General features: G+C 42.9%; 1 protein-coding gene across 1 annotated transcript in view; it reads right to left on the bottom strand.

Moving 5' to 3' along the window:
- Positions 1-21,467, bottom strand: part of pth2ra (parathyroid hormone 2 receptor a) — a 79,737-nt gene that overhangs the window by 11,735 nt on the left and 46,535 nt on the right. Inside the window, exon 10 of the mRNA XM_004566006.4 lies at positions 7,497-7,591. Within this exon, the coding sequence (XP_004566063.1) occupies positions 7,497-7,591 (95 nt within the window). The remainder of the gene's footprint in view (positions 1-7,496; positions 7,592-21,467) is intronic.

Here is a 21,467-nt window from a genome sequence, read left to right on the forward strand (position 1 = left end):
CAAAAGTACAGGACAGGTTTTCAAACTTGTTGCTCGGGGAATGTTAATTAAGCAAGGTAACTAGACTGCAGAACTAAAGTATACTTTTTCAGTTTATCATTTAGGCTCAGTCTTGGGAGAACGTGCAAAATAAATGATTTTAAGCAAACTCTGGGACTCCGTTTCCCAGAGCATATAACAAGCTTCAGTCTCCACTTCTGGCTTCAGTGAGAATCCCGTTAGTTACCGTTCGTCTAAATCAAAAAGTGACAGATGTTTGAATGCATCAGATAAAATTACTTCTGTTCTGTTGGGACTATTTCCTGGTGGGCATGTATTTGACCTGTTGTTTTTGAGCTCACTGACTAGAAATCAAACTGACAGCTTTATGAATGCTTTATAAAAGCGGGAAGTACCTCATAGTCTTAGCAATATGAACAAATACACGTTCCAGTCACTGCAGACGGCTAACTGCAGTCCATCAGCAGCTCATCAACAACGGCACTGAAGTGTGCACAGTTTCACTCTCAAGCATTTAATAAAGTAAATGAACATCAAAACAAATACTGTGTTAAAGTTGACTTATGCCAGCAAGCTGAAACACATGTGCACACACAAATGTAGTGCCAGTGCACACGCTCATTAAACAGTACAGACCTCCAAGGAATATACTGCTCAGGGATCAGTTCCATGCTTTTAATTTATGAGACCATCTGACTTGTTTTGGATTGTACTGCCTTTGGCCTGAAAAACACACTGAAATGTCTAAACTGCCTTTAAGCTCAGATGAGAACTTCATGTAATGACTCATCCTGGAAAGTGAGGAGCAAGTTTGCAGCCTATTAAATTTCTGTTGTCCCTTGTACACCCCCGGGGGGAAATGGGCACAACAACTCCAGCAAAAGATTGCTACAGTCTGCAACAGAGGAGCAGTTTGAACGTCACAGTAAATTAGATCATGCGATGAATTTAAAACTTTCTGACAAGATGCATAAAAGGCTGGAAATACAGGAGAAATCCTTGAGCTTTGAGGATTTCTCCTAATGTGCTGTAGTGTGTTGGTGTGGCTCGTGCCAGGATCGCAGTTATAACTTCGCTTTTCATCTGTGACAGAAATATTATGCAGTAGTCGAAGTTGTCACATGCACATCATTTTGAATTTCCTGTACGAAAAAACAACAACAAAACAAAAAGCAAAAGCTAGCAAGCTAAGAGCAGCTAACATCCCTGCAGAACGAAAGTGGGTGTTCCCATATTATCCTGTAATTAATGGGGCTTAGAGGTGGTTTTTAAAATATGTTCCTGTTTCTTAATTCCAAGCATAAGGTTGTGTTTTCAGGATAACATTGGCTGTTAAAAGCCAGAGTTCAAAAGCACTCCAACGACTGTTTTCACATGACTTACACGGTGAACGTTTGCTTTGCACTTCGTGTGCATGCATCATAACAGCAGACAGTCGTTTCCTTTAATGTGACCAAAGAATAGAAATGGTTGGACCAAATGTAATTACTAAAGAGCTGAATGAATACTGATGCTCCGTCTCTGAAGAACGTTTTACTGTGAATGTTTTAAAATTACCCTTTAAAAATCAACTTGTCAGTGTTTCTTAAATTTCCAATTTCGCTGCATAAATTGAAATCAAAACTTTAATTTGACTAAGGCACAAGGCTAAACATGCGTATGCATTTAAATCAAATGAAAAACAAATCTCACAATATTCTGCATGAAAACATCGATGCACCGGACATGTGAAAACAAAGAATGAACCTTCATTCATGGAGGTAAAAAGGCAGATTTGGCGTGATCAAAGACATCATCTGCAGCCAGTTTAATGTTTTTTTAGCAACAACTTTGTGACCTTAGAGAAAAAAAATGAAACAGATTTGTTTTTCATGTTTCATCTCATTAGTCCACCCACAGCATTCACAGGAAGACACTGCAGGCTTTTGCTCAAAATTCATCAGCACATATTTGGCATCGTGGATACAAGCACTGGAAAAGGGCTTCCTCTGAAGGGTGCCTCGACTAAACTTTGGAGTGAGCGTTGCTGCTACTCCACACTGAAAGGAGCCATTTGAGGCGGTCTGGGCATCTGACTTGAATTCCTCCTGGACCCCTCCTACATGACGTGTTTCAGGCACTTTCTACTGAGAGGAGGCGTCGTGATGGATCCAGGACCTGCTGGAGAGATTATATCTCTCAGTTGGATTGGGAATACCTCGCTGTCCTGGACAAGCAGAGGGAGGCATGGAAAAATTAGCTCACTTAATTTAAAGCAGAGGAAACCAGTGCACAGCTTGGTTCTAATTAGTTATAATGTTACTGTTGATCTCAGTATGTGAATCTCTCATCAGATCCCTTTTGCATTTCCATTTTCGTAACTGCTGGAACAGATTAGCAGAAAGATGACTAAGACAAAGTTTAATGGACGTGTTTGTGTCAAAATCTAAGAATCAAATCAGTTTTTTACTTGATTCTTCGATTTTGGCCGTGTGGGTTCTCATCTCCTCTTTTTTTGGAGCTGGAAAAATAAGGTGTAAACAATTTTTCCTGCTGAAAGATGAACTCCTTGTGGTCCATTAGCTTTTTTTTTTTTTATCTCAGTGATTTTGTCTGAGTGTGTAAATGGTCTGATTCCGAGAAATAAGCTAATTGAAAGAAATCTACCAAAAGGATTAAAAAGGGAAAATTAATGGGAAAAGGGAAGAAACGGGGAAACTTAGAGAAAATAGCGAGAATGAAACAAAGATAAAGGTGAGGAGGACGAGAGAAAACGGAAACCGGAAGATGGAAGGGTAATTTGATTGCTTTATAGCACAGAAAGTAAGGAAAACATTTCTTCAGTTGAGAGTAATTGACTTTTTGATTAGTTTGTTTTTTGTCAAAACTCAAGAAGTGGTACATTTTAGATTGTGTTTTGCTTGTGTTTTCTTTCACAACATTAGAAGTGATTTTAATTTTTTTCTGCAGGTTTTTTTGTTTTGTTTTTTTACCTTTTTGGTGACTGGGATACAATGATAAGGAAAACATAAAATACAAAAGGAAAACTACAAACATAAACTGACTGGAACCTAAAGTGGCAAAAATACTGAGGCCGGAAAACACTGAGAAACACGAAGGGAACTTCAATAACTTCAGGTTCCAACAAGGGACAAAGGGAGAATGAGACAATATGGGAAGGTGATTAGGACAAGTGGAGACAGCTGGAGACACAGCAGAGACAAATCAGGAGTAACGAGACAGGGGAAGCAAAACAAAATCAAAATAAACACTGAGACAAAAACACACAAACTTCACTAAGACAAAAAGGTAAACAAACAGAGACATGGCTGACTTCACAAGACAAGACAAAACCCGTGGAAGAGACAAAGGGAACAGGATAAGCAATAACTAAATGGAAAGATAACAAACAAACACATGAATAGACTAAATACAAGGATCTGACAGAGGAGGAAGGAGACACGGTGAAATTTTAAACTCAACACACAGAAAGGGAAACAACAACACAAAGACAAAACTGACTTCACAAAGGTGGGACGCTACACAGAGACAGAGTGGACATGAAAGGGAATCAAATTACTGAGAACTGAGAAATATGAATAAACTAGCAAACAGCGGAAATACTAAACTAGGAGACTAAACATTAAAAAGTAGACTATAACTATAATAATGACTCAGATCTAGATAAACTAGATAAGAAACTCTGAATGGAGGAAAAACACTTGACCACAGGATGTAAGTGAGTTGTTTTAATGTTGATTTGTGTTCTCATGTTTGCATTGTTCAGTTTAAAAGTTTTAAAAACTCAAATAAAACAAATGTGTATGACGTGTATTCAGCTTCCAGTTTACTGGATCATTATCATCTTTTCTGACAAATCGTCTGTTCATCTACACAGAACGACCTCGCCAGCGGCATTCAGAGCTACGCTCCTGTCAGATAATACACTGTAATTATACGGTTTTTATCTGACACATTGACGCCAGCACCAGCAGGGGGGGAAATGGTGATAATTGCAAATGTGGAAGAGTGTGTGTGTGTGTGTGTGTGTGTGTGTGTGTGTGTGTGTGTGTGTGTGTGTGTGTGTGTGTGTGTGTGTGTATAATTTTGTGGAGACACTTCAGTTCTCACAACCCGAATAATTATATTCCAGTATCACATCTTTGCTAAAGGTTAAGGTGGGGGCTTGCGTTGGGCATATAGTGCTTATGTTAGTGTGTTTACTCATCTGAGCCTGAGACAGACCAATCCCTTTGTGGACACGGGAGTACCCCAACCCCATCTATAACAGCCCCTGGCCCCACATTAAGCACTATCGCCTTCTTTTCCATGAAGATCAGCAGCCAAGGCAGTCCCCACGTTTTTATGGTTTCGGGATCAATTTTTATTGCACTGTAATTATATCTTCATTGCAAGAATAGTTTTTTTCTGGTAAGCGGTTGCCGCGTTATTGCAGACCCACGCTTATCAAGCTAAGTGAGCTTGTGTTTGTTTAGCTGTTTGCTAGTGGTTGAAGCTGAGCATTGGTGGTTATCAGAGGAACAGTAAGGTTAGGAACACCAAGTCTAGCCCTTACCCAGCTGCTAATGGATTGACCGTGTTGGAGAAAAGTGGTCAAACTTTGTTAAACACGAGTGTTGGAATCCCCCTGACAGCCACCAGGATGAGGAGTACAGCTGATGGCTAGAATCAAGTTACTGTTACATATTTTGCACAGAAATCTTACAATTTCTGTCACTTTTCTCCACATTTCCTCGTCGCTTTATAAAAAATTAATTTGAACCAAACAGCTCCAGCTGTCTTCACAACAGCATCTGTTACTTCCTGTGAGGCTGTGGGAGTGTGTGGGCGTGGTGTTGTCCTCTCCTCCTCCTCCTTTATTGCCCCTCCCCTGTCTCTCTCTGCCCCTGCCTTCTCCTTTTAGGACACACCTGCTGCTCATCTGCCCTCGTTTACCACCAATTACCCTCAGAGGTGATATAAGCTGGAGAAGAGCAGTGTGGCTGTGGGAGAGGCTTTTGGTGGAGTTCCTCTGTGCTGGCCAGTGTGTGAGGCTGGTCTAGGTGTGGAAAAGGCCTGCTGTGTGTGACCAGCCCCACCGTGTGTGGCTCTTTGAGTAGTTCTTAACTGAGCAGTGGTTTTCCTTAAGGGACGGTGGCCTCCATTATTTTGTGTGGCCTGCCTGGTTATTGTTAATAGCAGCGTTGCTGTCTTTTTCTGTTGGAGCCTTATAGTTGTTTTCTTTGTTTAAGTGGTCGCCATCTCTTTGGGTTGACCTGTCTGATCTACCATTAAAGCAGCGGTGCTGTGTCCTTCTGTTGTTACTATTTATGTGATTGAGTTAATTGATTATAATAAAGATATTTTGTGTTAACTACCTCTGCCTGGTGTTCTTTTCATTTCAACCCGGATCCAACTGTTACTGTCCCCCACCCTCTTCGCCTAGCTTTCATGTGGGGACGTAACAGCATCAATAAGCTTGTTGATTTTTGTCTTTATTTACATCACATGGTGTGTATTTCTGTGAGTTCACCTCATTTCATAGACTTTGTACATAATTCTGCGAACCCACTATTAAAATAATTGAGATGATAGCGCATTAAAGTGAGAACTAAATCTAAATGTTTTTGGTTAACAGAAGTTTTTTTGGGGGGTTGTTTTTGCAGTTTTTTTTAGATGAAACAAATAAAACCAGATGAGCTTAAGGATGTGAGGTTCAAAATTCAAAGATTTTAGCAGATGACTTGATATTGTCAAGGAGAGACCAGTTTGACGTCTTTAGTCAAACTTTTTACGGGACTGAGAGGCAGGAAATTCAGGGTAATACTAATGAAATATTCACTGAGGTAAGGGAGATTTTTGAAGTTATTAGGTCTAAACAGAAAAGCACAGCTGCATGTATAACCGTATAAAAATGTCATTATTCATTTTCACTACTGCTCTGGTCTTGATGGAAACCAAACTGGAACTTGTCAGATATTCTTGTCAACTGGCTGGCGAGCCTGATGAGAAATGGTTTCCTCAAGAATTTCAGAAATGAAGGGAAGTTTGAACATGCACTGCAATTATGTAAAACAGCCGTATCTGTGAGAGGGAGGACACTAGCTGTCTTGAAGCAATCATTTAATGCACCTGGATAAAAGAGACAGATCGCTAACTGAGAGCAGCATGGGGGGGAAAGTGACAGGCAGAACTTTTATATGAAATTTGTCAGGATTCATTTTAGTTAGAGAAGAGACAGATGAGAAACTATGTCCAGGAGATCAGAGAAAACTCAGATGATAAAGACTTGAATTTTGATCTGAAAGAATTGAGCTTGCCAGCAAAGATATTTAGAACTTTTTTTACAGCCGTCAGTAGAAAAGATTCTATAAGTTGATCAGCTGTGGGTCAAAGCATAGACTAGAACTTCTTCTAAATAGAAGGTTTGTGGTCTGAACCACCCTTACTTCAGCCTCGAGTCTGTTAGAAAGCTACTGAACAATGCATTTCCCCTAATATAGATAAAGCATCATATTCATTCATTCACAGAGCGCTCTATACAACCCATCTGTCTCATACCTGTGGCCAATCATCATAAACTAATGTGCTCATCTTTGGTCTGTGGGAGTCTGTAATATTTTGGCACACTGAGAATTAAACTCAGTAAATATTTGATGCTGCATCAGTGGATCCTTCACTTGTTGCTCTGTTGAGCTGGGGTTAAGAGTTGTGCTCAGATTCACATCATTATAAGAGAATCTAGTTCTGTAGAGACCTAACACTGCAAATCAGTAAATATTGTCTGTCTGCAAAATTTTCAAAGCTTTCATCCTCACGTCCTAAGAGCTGCAATCAGAAGGCTATCATAAAAGCAAAAAGGCATGTTTTTTTTTTTCCATTTAATTTCATGTCATACACACTGTAGTCTTACACTAGAGTAGTCCAGCCCTTGTATCTGACCATTTTCTAATATATTTCTAACTCTGGGGATGAACCAGTGGACCAGTGTTGTGTCGACACACAGCAGGCAACTTGGAGCCACTTGTAAATTGTACATTTAGGCTCTTTGTCACTAGCAGCCTGTTGCAAAGATGCATAAATTGTTTGCATTTCTTTAGCTGATTCCATGAGAAATACAAAAGATAACACAGTTTGACAGCCGTAAAATTATATCTTTGACCAATTAAGTGATTTCCAAAGAGCTAGTAACTGAGAACTCCGTTATATCCATATCTCACCATGGTGTGCAGTTTCCTTAAAAGAAATGAGAAAACTGGACAAATGGAGGACAAATGAAAAAGTGGCAGGCCTAAAGTAATAACAATCTAAAGCAAACTGACAGTATCTGAACCTTATGTCCTTAAGAAACAAGACAGAAGCCTGACACAGCACCTGACTGATGCATCTGGGGAGTGAAACGGTGAGTTATCAGCACATCAGCATTCACGAGTAGTGACATACAGAGGCATTTAGAGCAAACTGCAACCCTGAGCACAGGATGAATGAGTGGCGTTACAGAAAAAGTCATTTCAAACCTGTACTGTTTCCTGGTGTCGTATCGCCCTGCGTTCGTCTCTCGTATTTTAGTGGCCAGAACTCGCACGATGTTCACAAACAAAATAAAGTTGAGCTGGAACAGAAGAAAAGCAAAGACTCTTCATATTTTGACATGCTGAAACTGTATCATATACATAAAATAAATGAAACCTTTTACAGTGGTGATTAATTCTGATCAGGACACAAAGACTTGACGGCTGTGTGGGCTGGACGTGCAGAACGTCAGCCAGAATCACGATTTGATTCGCTGTCTTTCGGTACACTGCACGAGTGTGTTTCTAATAATCCTTGTTCACCTGTACACTTGTTACAGAACTTGATTTTGTATATCATAAGGTACGGTGTGGAAGCAGGTCTATTAATCATAGCAAAATACCTTTAGAGGCTTACTAACTTCTCCTTTGGAACTTTTGTCATTTCCTCTACGAGACTTTAATGAGACTTGAGCAAAGTAATTTAAAACATGCAAATTGAGGCTTATGTTTTATGCCACCAATGACTTAGTAATACTTTCAGTCTGACACTATGCACCACCTGAATGAGCCTGAATAAGCTTCAGAATCCATATAAAACACTTTGAGACCAGCATCGCTGCACACGTAGACATAATCCAGACATTAAACAGTGAGCCAAAGCACTTTACTTAAACCCACACCTCCTGTGAGTTCATACATTTTACAGTGTTTGTGTTCACTCTTTATCTTCTGCATATTTCCTTTTTAGTATCATAAACACATTACACAGACAAACTGATACAAATGTGACTGTGCTAATTGTAATTGTTGAACATGTGCCAAGGTTTAACCCAGAAAATGAGACCATGTGATGAATTTCAGCTCTAAAACAACAAACAGCCATATTATCACATTTCCAGAAACAGTCAAAGGAGCTTGCAAAGAAAAGCGTCTGGACTTCTTTAAGTTACTTGAAGACGTTTCACCTTTCATCCGAGAAGGTGGAGGGAACTCAAAACTGGATTAGAAGAGCCACCTCCACAGGACAAGACTCAGCTGTCCATCTGCATCTTAAGGTCAAAGGTCACTCTTTCGAGGATGCCAATGTTCACATTTTGGACAGAGAGGACAGATGGTTTGAAAGAGGAGTGAAAGAAGCCATCTATGTCCACTGTGAGCGACCATCTTTGAACAGAGGCGGGGGTTTACGACACCAACTCTCTGCCATCTATAATCCAGTTTTGAGTTCCCTTCCCAGACGCCTTAACGCCCACTCACATCCTGGGCCATCTGATCTCAGGAATTCACATGATAAGGTGGGGCCAGGTTTCACAATGAACACACCCGAAACTCTGGCTGATTGGGACCCACACCCAGTTTCCCACCTTGGCTCAGGCGATTAGAGGATCATCAGGGGGTCCTTTTGTCCCTCTGTGGGGGGAAACTCCCACTAGGTTTAAATCTGGGACTCCCCCCCCATTTGACCTTAGAACTGAAGAAGCTTCTTGGATGAGAGGTGAAACGTCTTCAAGCAACTTAAAGTCCAGACGCTTTTCTTTGCAAGCTCCTTTGACTACGATGAGCTGGATGACTGAGAACCTTCACAGACATTTCCAGAAATACTGATTATTGACTGTGCTAACTATGAATGCTATCATCTGTGCACTATAAGCAATGAAAAACACTGAGATGAGATGTCTCTTCTCTTTGTGCTGGGTGTCCTTTTTACACCAACTGTATGCAATCTACTATAACTGCCTGTGTGTGTCTGTAAGCATACTCGTTTACTTATAAACTTACCAAAAAACAAAAAATAATGTTGTATATCAATTGTGTCCAACATTTTCAGTAAATAATTAGCTGACTGTATCATTGCAAGCTGTGTAAATATGAGGCTGCATTTTAACAGCACAGTAGTCCTGCAGACACTAGACTCATTTTCTGTTCTGCCAGTTCAGATATGAACGTTTGTGTTTAGCAGCTCATTAAACAGAGGAATTAAGAAATTAAACGTTTTTGTTGTAACCAGAGAAAAAGCATAGTTGAAATTAGAGACCATTTTGTTATGCAGTCGTAGTGTTCAAAAGTAACCCAGTGTCGAACAAGCACAGATCTGTAAAATTTTGTAACTATAGGTTTCCACTGACATAACCAGCAGGTACTATAATAATCAAATCTGTGTGCAGACAGACAGACAATACTCAAAATCCCCAAAGTACCAAACATTGTTGGCTGAGCTGTTAGTAACAATCAGACTTTTACCATTACCGTAATTGTCGGGCTATAAGCCGCTACTTTTTGCACCAGCTTTGAACCCTGCGGCTTTTAGTCAGGTGCGGCTAATGTATGTACAAAACAGGATTTTCCCCTGATTTTAGCTTGTGCGGCTAATATTCAGGTGCGCTTTGTAGTCCGGGAAATACGGTAATCACTTAACAATGTAGCAACATGGCCTCAACTCTGTAAACACACAATGGACATTTCATTAGGTACACCTGTGCAGCCAACTGCTAACACAAACATCCAATCACATGGAAGCTGGCAACAGTGATTCAAAAAAAAAAAAAAAAAAACAATCATTACAACCAGTTTGCAGAAGAGCATCTCTGAACCTTGAAGCAGATGGTCTGCAGCAGCAGACCACACCAGGTGTCAGCTGAGAACAGGAAACTGAAGCTACAGTTCATGTGGATCACCCTAAGTGGACAACAGAAGATTGAACAAACACTTCCAGGTCTGATGAGTTTCTGTTCCTGCTGTGTCATTCAGAAGGCAGTGTCAGAACGTGAAAGCGTAGATTTATCCTGCTCTGTATCAGCCATTCAGGCTGCAGGTGGCCTGTCGTGTCAAGATGGACCTGAATATTCTGAGGAATGTTTCCAGCACTTTGCTGAATCTGTGCCACAAAGAATTAGGGAAAGAAAAGTTGGTCCAACAAATGTACACACATTAAGTCTTCATTCAGTAATTTTCTATAACCAGCAGTGAATTTGTCCTGATGAAACAACGCTGCCTCTGATTAGAGTCTGTAGGTGATTTTACCAGTGGGAGCCTGGTGTAAACTCACAGCACGCACAGACAGACACAACTCGGAAGATGTCTTTGAACAAACGTGCAGTTTTAAGTAGCTTGTTCATTAATTCAGAGGTTTTGCATAAGTGCCACTCACAGAAAAACACTGCATGAATAGACTCACTCTTCTTTTTGTTAAATTGTGATGTTAAAGCAAGTTTGATATTAAAAAGCCCTCAGTCCAGAGGAGTGATATTCCACGAAATTGATATTCAGTTTTCTATTGGAGAACTATAATCCTGTCATGAATCGCTGTGCGGCAGGCAGGAGTTGGACCCAAAATGCAGGACTCACAGACTCAGGGAGGTGAACTCAAAACTCAGCTTTATTTGCTGGCAGGGAAAAAACATACAAACTAATCTAAACTGGGAACTTAGAAAACTCACAGAGAGACACAGGTAGATCCACACAGCATGAGGGACGACGCGACACTGACTCAGAGAAACACAGGGTTTAAATACACTGGGAAGTAACGAGGGGAATGAGACACAGAAGGAGGGCACAGCTGGGAGAAATCAGGACTGACGAGACAAGCAAAGCAGGACGCATTCACATGAGACACGGACCATCAAAGTAAAACAGGAAGTATCACACAGAGACGCGAACTTGACACAGTGGAGACAGCAACTAAGAAATACAGAGACATAAACCATAAGGCAGAGGTCTAAGAACCAAAATACACAGGGAAATACTCAGCTGGGAACAGAAGAGACTAGACTAGAGAGAGTAACAAAAGACCAACCATGAGAACATAATGCACAATGCAGAGTGACCGAAAACAAGAAACTCAAACATGCAGACACAGACTTACACAGAACAGAGGGGACACAGAGAGACATGAAGGGCAGGGGATCAAAACTAGAAGCCATAGAATAAATCACACACATAAGTACAATAATACAAAAATCACAAAGAACTAAAAACGCTGGGTCAGGAGACCCAGGACCGTGACAAATCCAAAAGTAATTCCAAGTATTTACTACTAAATATTGAATACAGGGTGCGTGTATTACCTGCACATGTAGTTTATGTGAAACATGGAGCACTACATCATTACCAGTGTGAGACGGGGAAAGTTGGAGCCTTTTTAATGATTTGTAGACCTTGGCCTTCTCAGTGCCTTTATAAAAATATCACAGCTCTGATTATCTATGCAGGTTTTTCTTTTTAGAAACACGGAGAGTTCATTAAAACCGTCCTGAGGTCATTTTCTCTTGGGGTTAATTGTGCTCAGATGTATCTGCCTGAGATTCTTATGCCCTGAGAAATTCATGCACACACACACCTACGTGCGCATGTGCCGCATAGTTTTATCTCCTGTGGAATCTATTATTTGTACATCAGCGGTATCATTGTTGTAAGAAGTTTCCTATTCGGTGATCTAAATTTGAGGGATGGTCAGCCCGTTCTCATCAGTGCATCGGTTAGAAAAACGACCCAACGTTGCTTTTTCTCTCTACAGCATTTTAAAGGACACGAGGAACCAGAGGATACCAAGAACACCTGTTCTTCATCCGAACAAACAGTCTGTACAGCAGTCAGTTTCACGCACGAGTATTTAAAGGAACAAACACAACCTGATTTCACTGGATTGTAGGATGAGCATGTAACAAATGTGGGGCTGTTCTCATCCAGTGATTTATTCATTTATCAGTGACCAAAATATTTCCCCCCTTTATTTTAATTTAGCATTTTAGCCCCTAGTAAGGTCTTTAGTGTACAGTGTAAACTAGCTCGCTGCACGCTGGCCTTACATGTAACCCCAGAAAACTTTCTCACTGCAGTGTTTTGAGCTTTTCATAGCCTTACATCACAATCATAACCCACCACATGTTAAGATAATGAAAAGGGGATTGTGTTACTTTGATGTCCAAATATAGAAACTATTTGTCACAGTCGTGGGTCTGTGGCCCAGTGTGTTGAGTAGTTTATTATTTATTTGTTGCATTATTGCTGTCTGTGTTTTGGTCCCCTTGCCCCTCGTGTTACTCTGTGCTCCCTCTGTTTCTGTGTCATCCCTGCCTGTGTGTTCCCTCTGTTCTAGGTTAGTCAGGTCTCTGCATCTGTGCCTTTGCATGTGTGTTGAGTTTCCTGTCTTATTGTGAAGGTCCGTGTCTTATGTCAGTGTATTCAGTTTGCATCCTCCCTGTCTCGTCATGTCGATTAGCTTCAGCCACGTCTCCCTCCTGTGTGCAGTTTCCTCATTTCCCTATGTGTATTTATAGTGTTTGTTCTCTTGTACTCGTCACTGGTCCGTCTGTGTTACCTCCCTGTGTTATTCTGTCTCACCCTAGCATTATCCTGAACATCATCCCGCGAGTCATGCTTTCAGGTTTCTTAAGTTAGTTCCTCCCAGTTTGGTTATTTCTCAGTTCCTGTCCTCACCACCTCTGTGTCACTCTGTATTTCAGAACTTATATTGGAAGACATCATGCCTCGTCCCTGTACCAAAGACGCCTCGTCCCAGTGGCCCCCAGGATTACAGGCCCGTGGCACTGACCTCCCACATCATGAAGACCCTGGAAAGGCTCATCCTGGACCAGCTGCGACCCATAGTAAGACCACATCTGGATCCCCTTCAGTTCGCTTATCAGCCTCGTCTCGGAACAGAGGACGCCATCATCTACCTGCTCAATCGTGTCTACACCCATCTGGACCAGCCGGCGAGCACTGTGAGGGTCATGTTTTTTGACTTTTCCAGTGCTTTCAACACCATCAGGCCGACCCTCCTGGGTGATAAGTTAGCAGCGATGCAGGTGGATGCTTCTCTGGTGTCCTGGATTGTTGATTACCTGACAGGAAGACCACAATATGTACGTCTCCCACAGTGTGTGTCTGACAAGGTGATTAGCAACACAGGGGCACCACAGGGGACTGTCCTCTCCCCCTTCCTCTTCACCCTCTACACCACAGACTTCAGCCACTGCACAGAGACCTGCCATCTTCAGAAGTTTTCTGATGACTCTGCGGTGGTTGGATGCATCAGCAGGGATGATGAGACAGAGTACCGGGCTGTGGTCGACTCCTTTGTCACGTGGTGTGAGCAGAATCATCTGCAGCTCAACGTGGCAAAGACCAAGGAACTGATCGTGGACTTCAGGAAGACCAGGAAACACTTGACCCCTGTTTCAATCCAGGGGGTCAGTGTTGACATTGTGGAGGACTATAAATACCTTGGAGTACACATTGACAATAAACTGGACTGGGCTAAAAACACCACAGCACTTTACAGGAAGGGCCAGAGTCGTCTCTATTTTTTGAGGCGACTGAGGTCCTTCAACATCTGCCAGAAAATGCTGAGGATTTTCTATGAGTCTGTTGTGGCCAGTGCGATCCTCTATGCTGTTGCATGCTGGGGGAGCAGGCTGAGGGTCGCAGATGCCAACAGACTTAATAAACTAATCCGTAAGGCCAGCAATGTTGTGGGGATGGAGCTGGACTCCCTCAAGGTGGTGTCGGAGAGGCGGATGCTGTCCAAGATAAAGACAATGTTGGATAACACCTCCCACCCACTCCATGACATGCTGGTCAGTCACAGGAGCTCGTTCAGTGAGAGACTGAGATTACCGAAAAGCACCACTGAACGACACAGGAAATCATTCCTGCCTGTGGCCATCTCCCTGTACAACGCATCCACTTAACACACTGTTTGCTGCTACAGCTACACATGTTTCTTTTCCAAATATTTATTTATAAGTGACTTATGTATGTATGTATGTATATATATGTATATATTGTACTATTCTTAGTTAGCGTATTGTCTGTCTTGTCTTAATGTTGGTTTAAAATGGAGCACTGTAACAAAAAATAATTTCCCCCAGGGATCAATAAAGTATTCTGATTCTGATTCTGATTCTGATATTCAGAACTCTGCTGCTCGAGTCCTCACTAAGACCAAAAAAGTGGACCACATCAGTCCAGCTGTGAGGTCCTTACACTGGCTGCCTGTCCGTCAGAGGATAGACTTTAAAGTTCTGATGCTGGCCTATAAAGCTCTGAATGGTTTAGGACCAAAATACATCAGTGACCTCCAGACCCAGTATGAACCTTCCAGATCCCTCAGGTCATCTGGATCCGGTCTTTTATCAGTTCCCAGAGTCAGAACCAGACACGGAGAAGCTGCATTCAGCTTTTATGCTCCTTATATCTGGAACAAACTCCCAGAAAGCCTCAGATCAGCTGAAACACTCAGTTTATTTAAATCCAGGTTGAAGACTCACCTGTTCTCAGCTGCATTTGAATAAAGCACCAAATCCACACTTTTAAGCTTAAATTTCAAAACTAACATTTTAACTACTGATTTTATCTGTTTTGATTTTATATACTGTTTTGTTTGTTTGTTAATTTGTTTGTTTGTTTGCTTGTTTTAATCAATTTTAAATCTTGTTTTTGTTTCTAATGTCTCTGTAAAGCACTTTGAATCACCTTGTTGTTGAATTGTGCTATACAAATAAACTTGCCTTGCCTATTTTCACCCCATGTCAATAAAGATCACTCTTCTCATCTAAGTCATTGCCTGCATCTTTGGGTCCTTCTCTTACTCCACACGGCTTGTCTTGTTAGCCGTGATACTATTACAGAAGTTCAGAATTACACAAAAGGGGATTGATGCAAGGAAAACCTAAAACCTTAGTTAAGCTTTGTATTTAACCTCTGTTAAGGTTCAAAATATTGGGGATGGAGACAAGAGAAAAAACCACAATAACAACACTGGTCCGGCCGGGTTGAGTCAAACGATGATTTAATGATCACACACGTGGGAGATGGACACTGATGCAGACAGCCTCAAAATCTCAAAATGGTGGAGTGTAACCAACTTTAAGGTATAAAGGTGAATTACAGCGCAATAATTACTTGGGCTCGTAATAAGACCCTGGCCAGAATCAGAAGACACCAAATTCGTATGGAGCCAAAGTGTTGAGCAGCAATAATGACCTGGACACAATGTTAACTTTTGAGTAGCCACTCTTGTATTGTTACAAAGTATAACAGGTATTTGTCCAATTTGTACAGATAAAGTATAAAATAAAATAAATAGTGTGCACACTCAACAAAATAAAAGTACTCGTTGGGGCCCTTTAAGAATTTAGAGTTAAGCTGGCGATAGCCAACTTCAAAGGTCCTTGTGAATGTAACTGGAATGTATGAGTGTGTGGTGTGTATCTTCTTTGGGGTAGATCGTCCTCAAAGTGGTTGGCTCGCCATCTATCACAACCAGAATATCGTCCTGGTCCTTGGACTTTTCCGTCCTCTCCAAAAAACCTGACCTATAATCCAGGTCATAAAATGTACATTCTAATCAGTCTGTTTCAGATGCATTGTTTAAGGTTAAAATACAAAATCAAAATATTGCATCACCTCATATTCATTGCATCAACATCTTAAATCTTATCAAATCTCACAGTTCTGTTGTACAACATTCAATTTTCAAGCATATCAAATATGAGAACTAAACATCTAAGTTGCTCAAATATTTCTCTATTCATGTAAACATTAATTAAACAATACTTATGGTAAGTAACCATTGACACTCAAAATACAATACACCATAACAAATTCAGAACTATGTGCAAATAAGCAACAAAATATACATATGAGTTCAGTTCAGAGGCATTAAAGCAGTGTGCTTAATTTCTCCACGCTATAGGCCTATTCGTGAGAGAGAAATGCACTAAAAATTACCCTCTAGATTACTTTAAACTCACAGTGAACTGACAAAATTTAGCTTTAGAGCAGCTAAGAACATGTTGCTCACCGTTGCTCTGTTTCACAAAAGCCCAACACACACTGGCGTTGGAATTGCAGCAGCTCTCCGGATGAAAGGTGAGTGGTTAGCCTGTGAGACACCGAGCTAGCATTAGCATGATCGCGACGGTAAGTCTCTACAAGTTTTTTCCATCAGAACAACACTCGTCTTACCGACGTTGCCTCTCTCCTTCATCCAGCCACTCGACTCCGGACTTCCAGCAGGTAAGTACGCTGGCTTTCCTTCCTCTCAATCCTGAGTTTTCCTCTCTTTTGTCCGTGGATTTCTCGGTTTGAGTAGTAGATGCCTCCACTCCTCTTGCTGAGATGAGAAAAAACCCGGGAGCACCATGCACCTCCACTTCACTTCCTGGCTGACAGGGTCAATGCGGCCTGGGTAGGCTCTGATTGGTTGCTGAGCTAGGTGCCCTCACGTGGGGTGAACTGAGAGGTGCATTCAATGGTCATAGGAAATATGACGCTTGTTGATGTGGACAGTTAATATAAAGAGAATAAGTATGATATTTTTCATCTGGGCTACACCCTCCCCTCCTGAACTCATGCACGTCCCTGTGCATGGTAGACAGTTAAATGATGATTATTTGACGGGTCAAGGAAGAGGGCGAAGCAGGCTCTTCACCATCACTGATGACATCGGCCCAAGCTGAAGACAGTCCTTGCAAGAATGATTTTGCTGCAGTGATCAGAGGATTGCCTAGCTCCGTATAGTCAAGCCGTCGTGGCGGACGACGGTTTCTCTCAGATCTCCTTACAGAATCATTTGTATCCATGTTTTCCCTTGTATCCACTGGGACTATCTCCTCCACTCTCTCCTCAGAATTCGCACCTCTGGTGCCAGCCTCCTGAAATGGAAGTTGCCTTTCTTGGACGTCTGGGTCATCAACAGGTGAGTCAGTTTCAGTTAAGGTTATTTCATCCACTTGTTCGGTCGGTGTGACTCCATTGGTAGATAAGTATTCAGTATCATCTGTAGTACTGTTAGGCATATCAGGTATGTTGCCAAAATCAGATTGGCTGTCAAAAACAGGTGGGTTGTCAATATCAGGAACATTTACAGGACTCTCACTCACTGTGTGGACAGGGGAACTCAACCAAACAGGAATGAGCAAATCATCTTCTTCGTCTGAGGAGTTCTCTTCCTCTAGCGCTGGATTTGCACGGGTTCTTGGCCTGCGTGACACTGGCTTCTGTACATGCTCACTGCTTTCCTCCACAGGTAGGTAGCCACATGGTAGCAACAGATCCCGGTGTAGTGTTCTTAGGGGACCATCTTTGTTTTCAGGCTTAACTGTATATACTGGGAGGTTGCCTGCCCTTCTCACCACTACATGCACAGTGTGTTCCCACTTGTCTGAAATCTTATGTTTGCCCCGGATACGGACATTCCTGACCAATACCCGATCTCCAGCTTCCAAGTCTGATGCAGTTACATGTCTGTCAAACCTCATTTTGTTCTTGTGAGCCATCTTTGCAGCCTTGTCCATAGCTAACTTGTAGCTTTCTTTGAGACGTGACTTGAGTTTTTGCACATATTCAGAGTGAGATGAGTGTTGTTCCTCTTGCACTGGCAGGTTGAATGCAAGGTCAACTGGCAACCGAGGTTGGCGTCCGAACATCAGTTCGTACGGGGAGAAACCAGTCACTTCATTCCTGGTGCAGTTATAAGCGTGGACCAGGGGTCTTACATGGTCACGCCAACAGGACTTATCTTGATCACGGAGAGTTCCCAGCATATCAAGCAAGGTACGATTAAATCGTTCCACAGGATTGCCCCTAGGATGGTATGGGGTTGTCCTCACCTTGTGGATACCAGCCACCTGACAGAGCTCCTTGATTGTGCGGGACTCGAAATCTGGACCCTGGTCACTATGCAATTTTTCTGGTATGCCATAGTGTACCATAAAGTTCTCCCACAGACACCTTGCCACTGTGCGGGCCTTTTGATTAGGTGTTGGGATAGCAACTGCAAATTTAGTGAAGTGGTCCGTGATCACCAATATATCTTTGGTTCCACTCCTGTCAGCTTCCAGGGACAAGAAGTCCATGCACAAGAGTTCAAGAGGTCGTGTCGTATTAATGTTGACCAAGGGGGCCGCTCTTTCAGGCCGTGCCTTCCTCCGCACGCACCTGCCACACGTCTTCACTTTCCTTTCCACGTCCAAAGCCATCCTTGGCCAATAAAATCTTGACCTTACAAGGTCCAGTGTACGGTCGACTCCCATGTGACCCATATGGTCATGCAGGCTGGTGAGAACTGTGTTGCGAAGCTCAGCTGGAAGTACAAGCTGGTAGGTTTTCTGGGACCTCTCTTGGCGTCGCCGGTACAAGACATTGTTGCGGAGCTCAAGACGGTTAAGCTCTCGGAGGAGCAGTGGAAGCTCAGGGAACTGTGTGCGCACGGTTGGAGGTGGTGTGTCCCCATATTCGATCTGAGAAATAACATGCTTTATACACTGATCGGCTCTTTGCTCGTCTGCCAGCTCTGCCTCAGTTAGATGGGGAATGGTTGGCAGACCTCCAAACTGTTCCTCTTGCCCATAGCTATCAGGTACAGCACTAGGAGACACAGCAAGCACCTCCACCAAGGCAACACAATCTGCATCTGCCTCTCTTTCATTGTCAGGACTGACGCTGTAGGTGAACTGCCTCTCACAGATTGCTTTCACCACAGACTGATTTACAGCATTGATGTTGTCTGGATCACAAAGGTGATCTTGAGTGAACTGTTGTATGCGTTCAATCTCTTTTTGTGATTTCAGGTCGTCCGCTAGCCCTCCGTGTGGTCTGCGTGATAATCCATCCGCATCTCCATTCTGCTTCCCTGGACGATAGAGGAGTTTGAAAGAGAATGTGGACAGTGCTGCTAGCCACCTATAGCTAGTTGCGTCAAGTTTTGCTGAAGTCAGAATGTAAGTCAGCGGATTACTATCCGTTACAACAGTGAAGTGGTTGCCGTAGAGATAGTCGCTGAACTTTTCTGTAACTGACCACTTGAGCGCCAGAAACTCCAACTTGTGCGCTGGATAGCGATTTTCGCTCCGTGACAGCCCTCTACTTGCATAGCCTATGACTCTAAGTTGTCCCTCTTGCTCCTGATACAATACAGCACCAAGCCCGGTGGTACTGGCGTCGGTGTGCAGTATATAGGGTTTCTGGGGGTCAGCGAAGGCAAGTACAGGGGCAGTGGTGAGACTTTGGATGACTGACTCGAAGGCTTCCTGGCAAGCTGGCGTCCAGCGACCTCCGAAAGGGTCTTTTGGGTCATGGTACTGATGTGCACTTTGTCTTGCGTTTACTTTTGATTTCTTGTGGCTAGGTGGGTACCCTGAAGTTAAGTTGTGGAGAGGTTTCACAATGCTGGAATACCCCTTAACGAACCTTCTATAATACCCAGCAAAACCAAGGAACGACTTTAACTCTCGCAGGGTCTGTGGGACAGGCCATGTTTTAAGGGCCGAAATCTTCTCAGGGTCAGTCCGAACTCCATTTCTGGAGACCACATGTCCCAGATAACGGACTGAAGTCTGGAAGAAGACACATTTCTCTGGTGACAGCTTTAACCCAAACTCTTTTAGACGAGTGAGCACTTTCATGAGTCTTTCTTCGTGTTCCTCAAGGGTTCGGGAGAATACTATCACGTCATCAAGAAAGACCAATGCATCCTTCAAATGCATATCCCCCATGCACCGCTCCATTAACCGCTGGAACGTGCTGGGGGCGTTCGTTACACCCTGAGGCATTCTGTTGAACTCCCAGAAGCCGAGAGGGCACACAAAGGCCGTCTTCGGTTTGTCTGCTTCTTCGACCTCGATCTGGTAGTACCCTGATTTTAGATCAAGAACAGAGAACCACTGTGAACCATTGAGGGCTGAGAATGTGTCCTCTAGCTTCGGAAGGCTGTACGCATCTTTTATAGTCTGAAGGTTTAGACGCCTATAATCGATGCACAACCGGACTTGGCCGTTCTTTTTCCGGACTACCACTATGGGTGACGCAAATGGGGACTCTGACTCTCTAATAACTCCTGCATCAAGGAGTTCCTGAATGTGCTTCCGGACAGCCTCAATGTCCCGTGGGTGGATTGGCCGGGCACGTAGTTTGAAAGGCGTGCCATCCGAAAGTTTTATATGATGTCGCACCTGGTCCGTCCGGCCAAAATCCAGGTCATGCTGTGCAAACACCTCAGGCATGCCGCTGAGCTGCTGAGTGATGCGCTGTTTCCATTCCAATGGAACTGGGGAGTCACCAAAATTGAAGGTTATGGTGGGCTCTTGGAAAGACGGAGTCTCTGGAGTTCTCTGGGATAGTTCTGACTGTTTGGTCTTGTTGTGTTCCTTTAATAGGATGGTCTGATAAGCACTAACCTCTGCAATAGTACACTTGGCAGGGATGACAATGTCGTGGTCAGACTCGTTGCTTATAACAACTGGCAACTTGTGGGGCCGCCGCTGGGGAAAGTCCACCAGACCGGCTTTAAGTAGCAGGCCACCGGGCAAGGGGGACGATGATGGGTACTCAATTACAACTGATTTTTCATCCTGAAGGCCCTCGCCAAGGGCGACTCCCTCCACCACTACAGTTGAACCAGCTGGAATGACTTGAGGCATCTTGCCAAGTAGCTTCACTACCCCCTGATGGGTGTCACTTGTCTGCTTCCGTCTCAACTCAATGATTTTGAAGACTACTTTGTAGCCATGTGGGAGGGGTTGACGATTGGCTAAGTCAGTCTCTGAGTAGATGTCGAACAGTACATCTAGGGTGTTTGTGCCTATGAGCATGAGGGATTGTGAAGTGTCAGGGACGATTAAAGCAAGTGTGTTTACATCTACTGGAACACCTATAAAGTCCTTTGGAAAAGTTATGGTCATTTCTATATAGCCAAAGTAAGGCACTAGCTGGCCATTAGCACCTTCCACTTCTAAGAGGTCATGTAGTGGCTTGATCTTTTGCTCTGAAAGGTGCTGCTGGTAAAATGACTCAGGAACAGTGGTAACTTGGGAGCCTGAGTCAAGAAGACAGTTGACTTCTTCACCTCTCACAGTCACTTGAGCTGTACTTCTGGTACCAATCAACTGTTTAGGGAGTTGGAAAGATTGGTTCTGCTCTGAATGGTTTAAGCCAGAACATGTTTGTGCTTTGACAGTCTTTGCTGGGGTA

Source organism: Maylandia zebra, linkage group LG16 (genome assembly GCF_041146795.1).
Source record: "Maylandia zebra isolate NMK-2024a linkage group LG16, Mzebra_GT3a, whole genome shotgun sequence".
Classification (NCBI taxonomy): domain Eukaryota; kingdom Metazoa; phylum Chordata; class Actinopteri; order Cichliformes; family Cichlidae; genus Maylandia; species Maylandia zebra.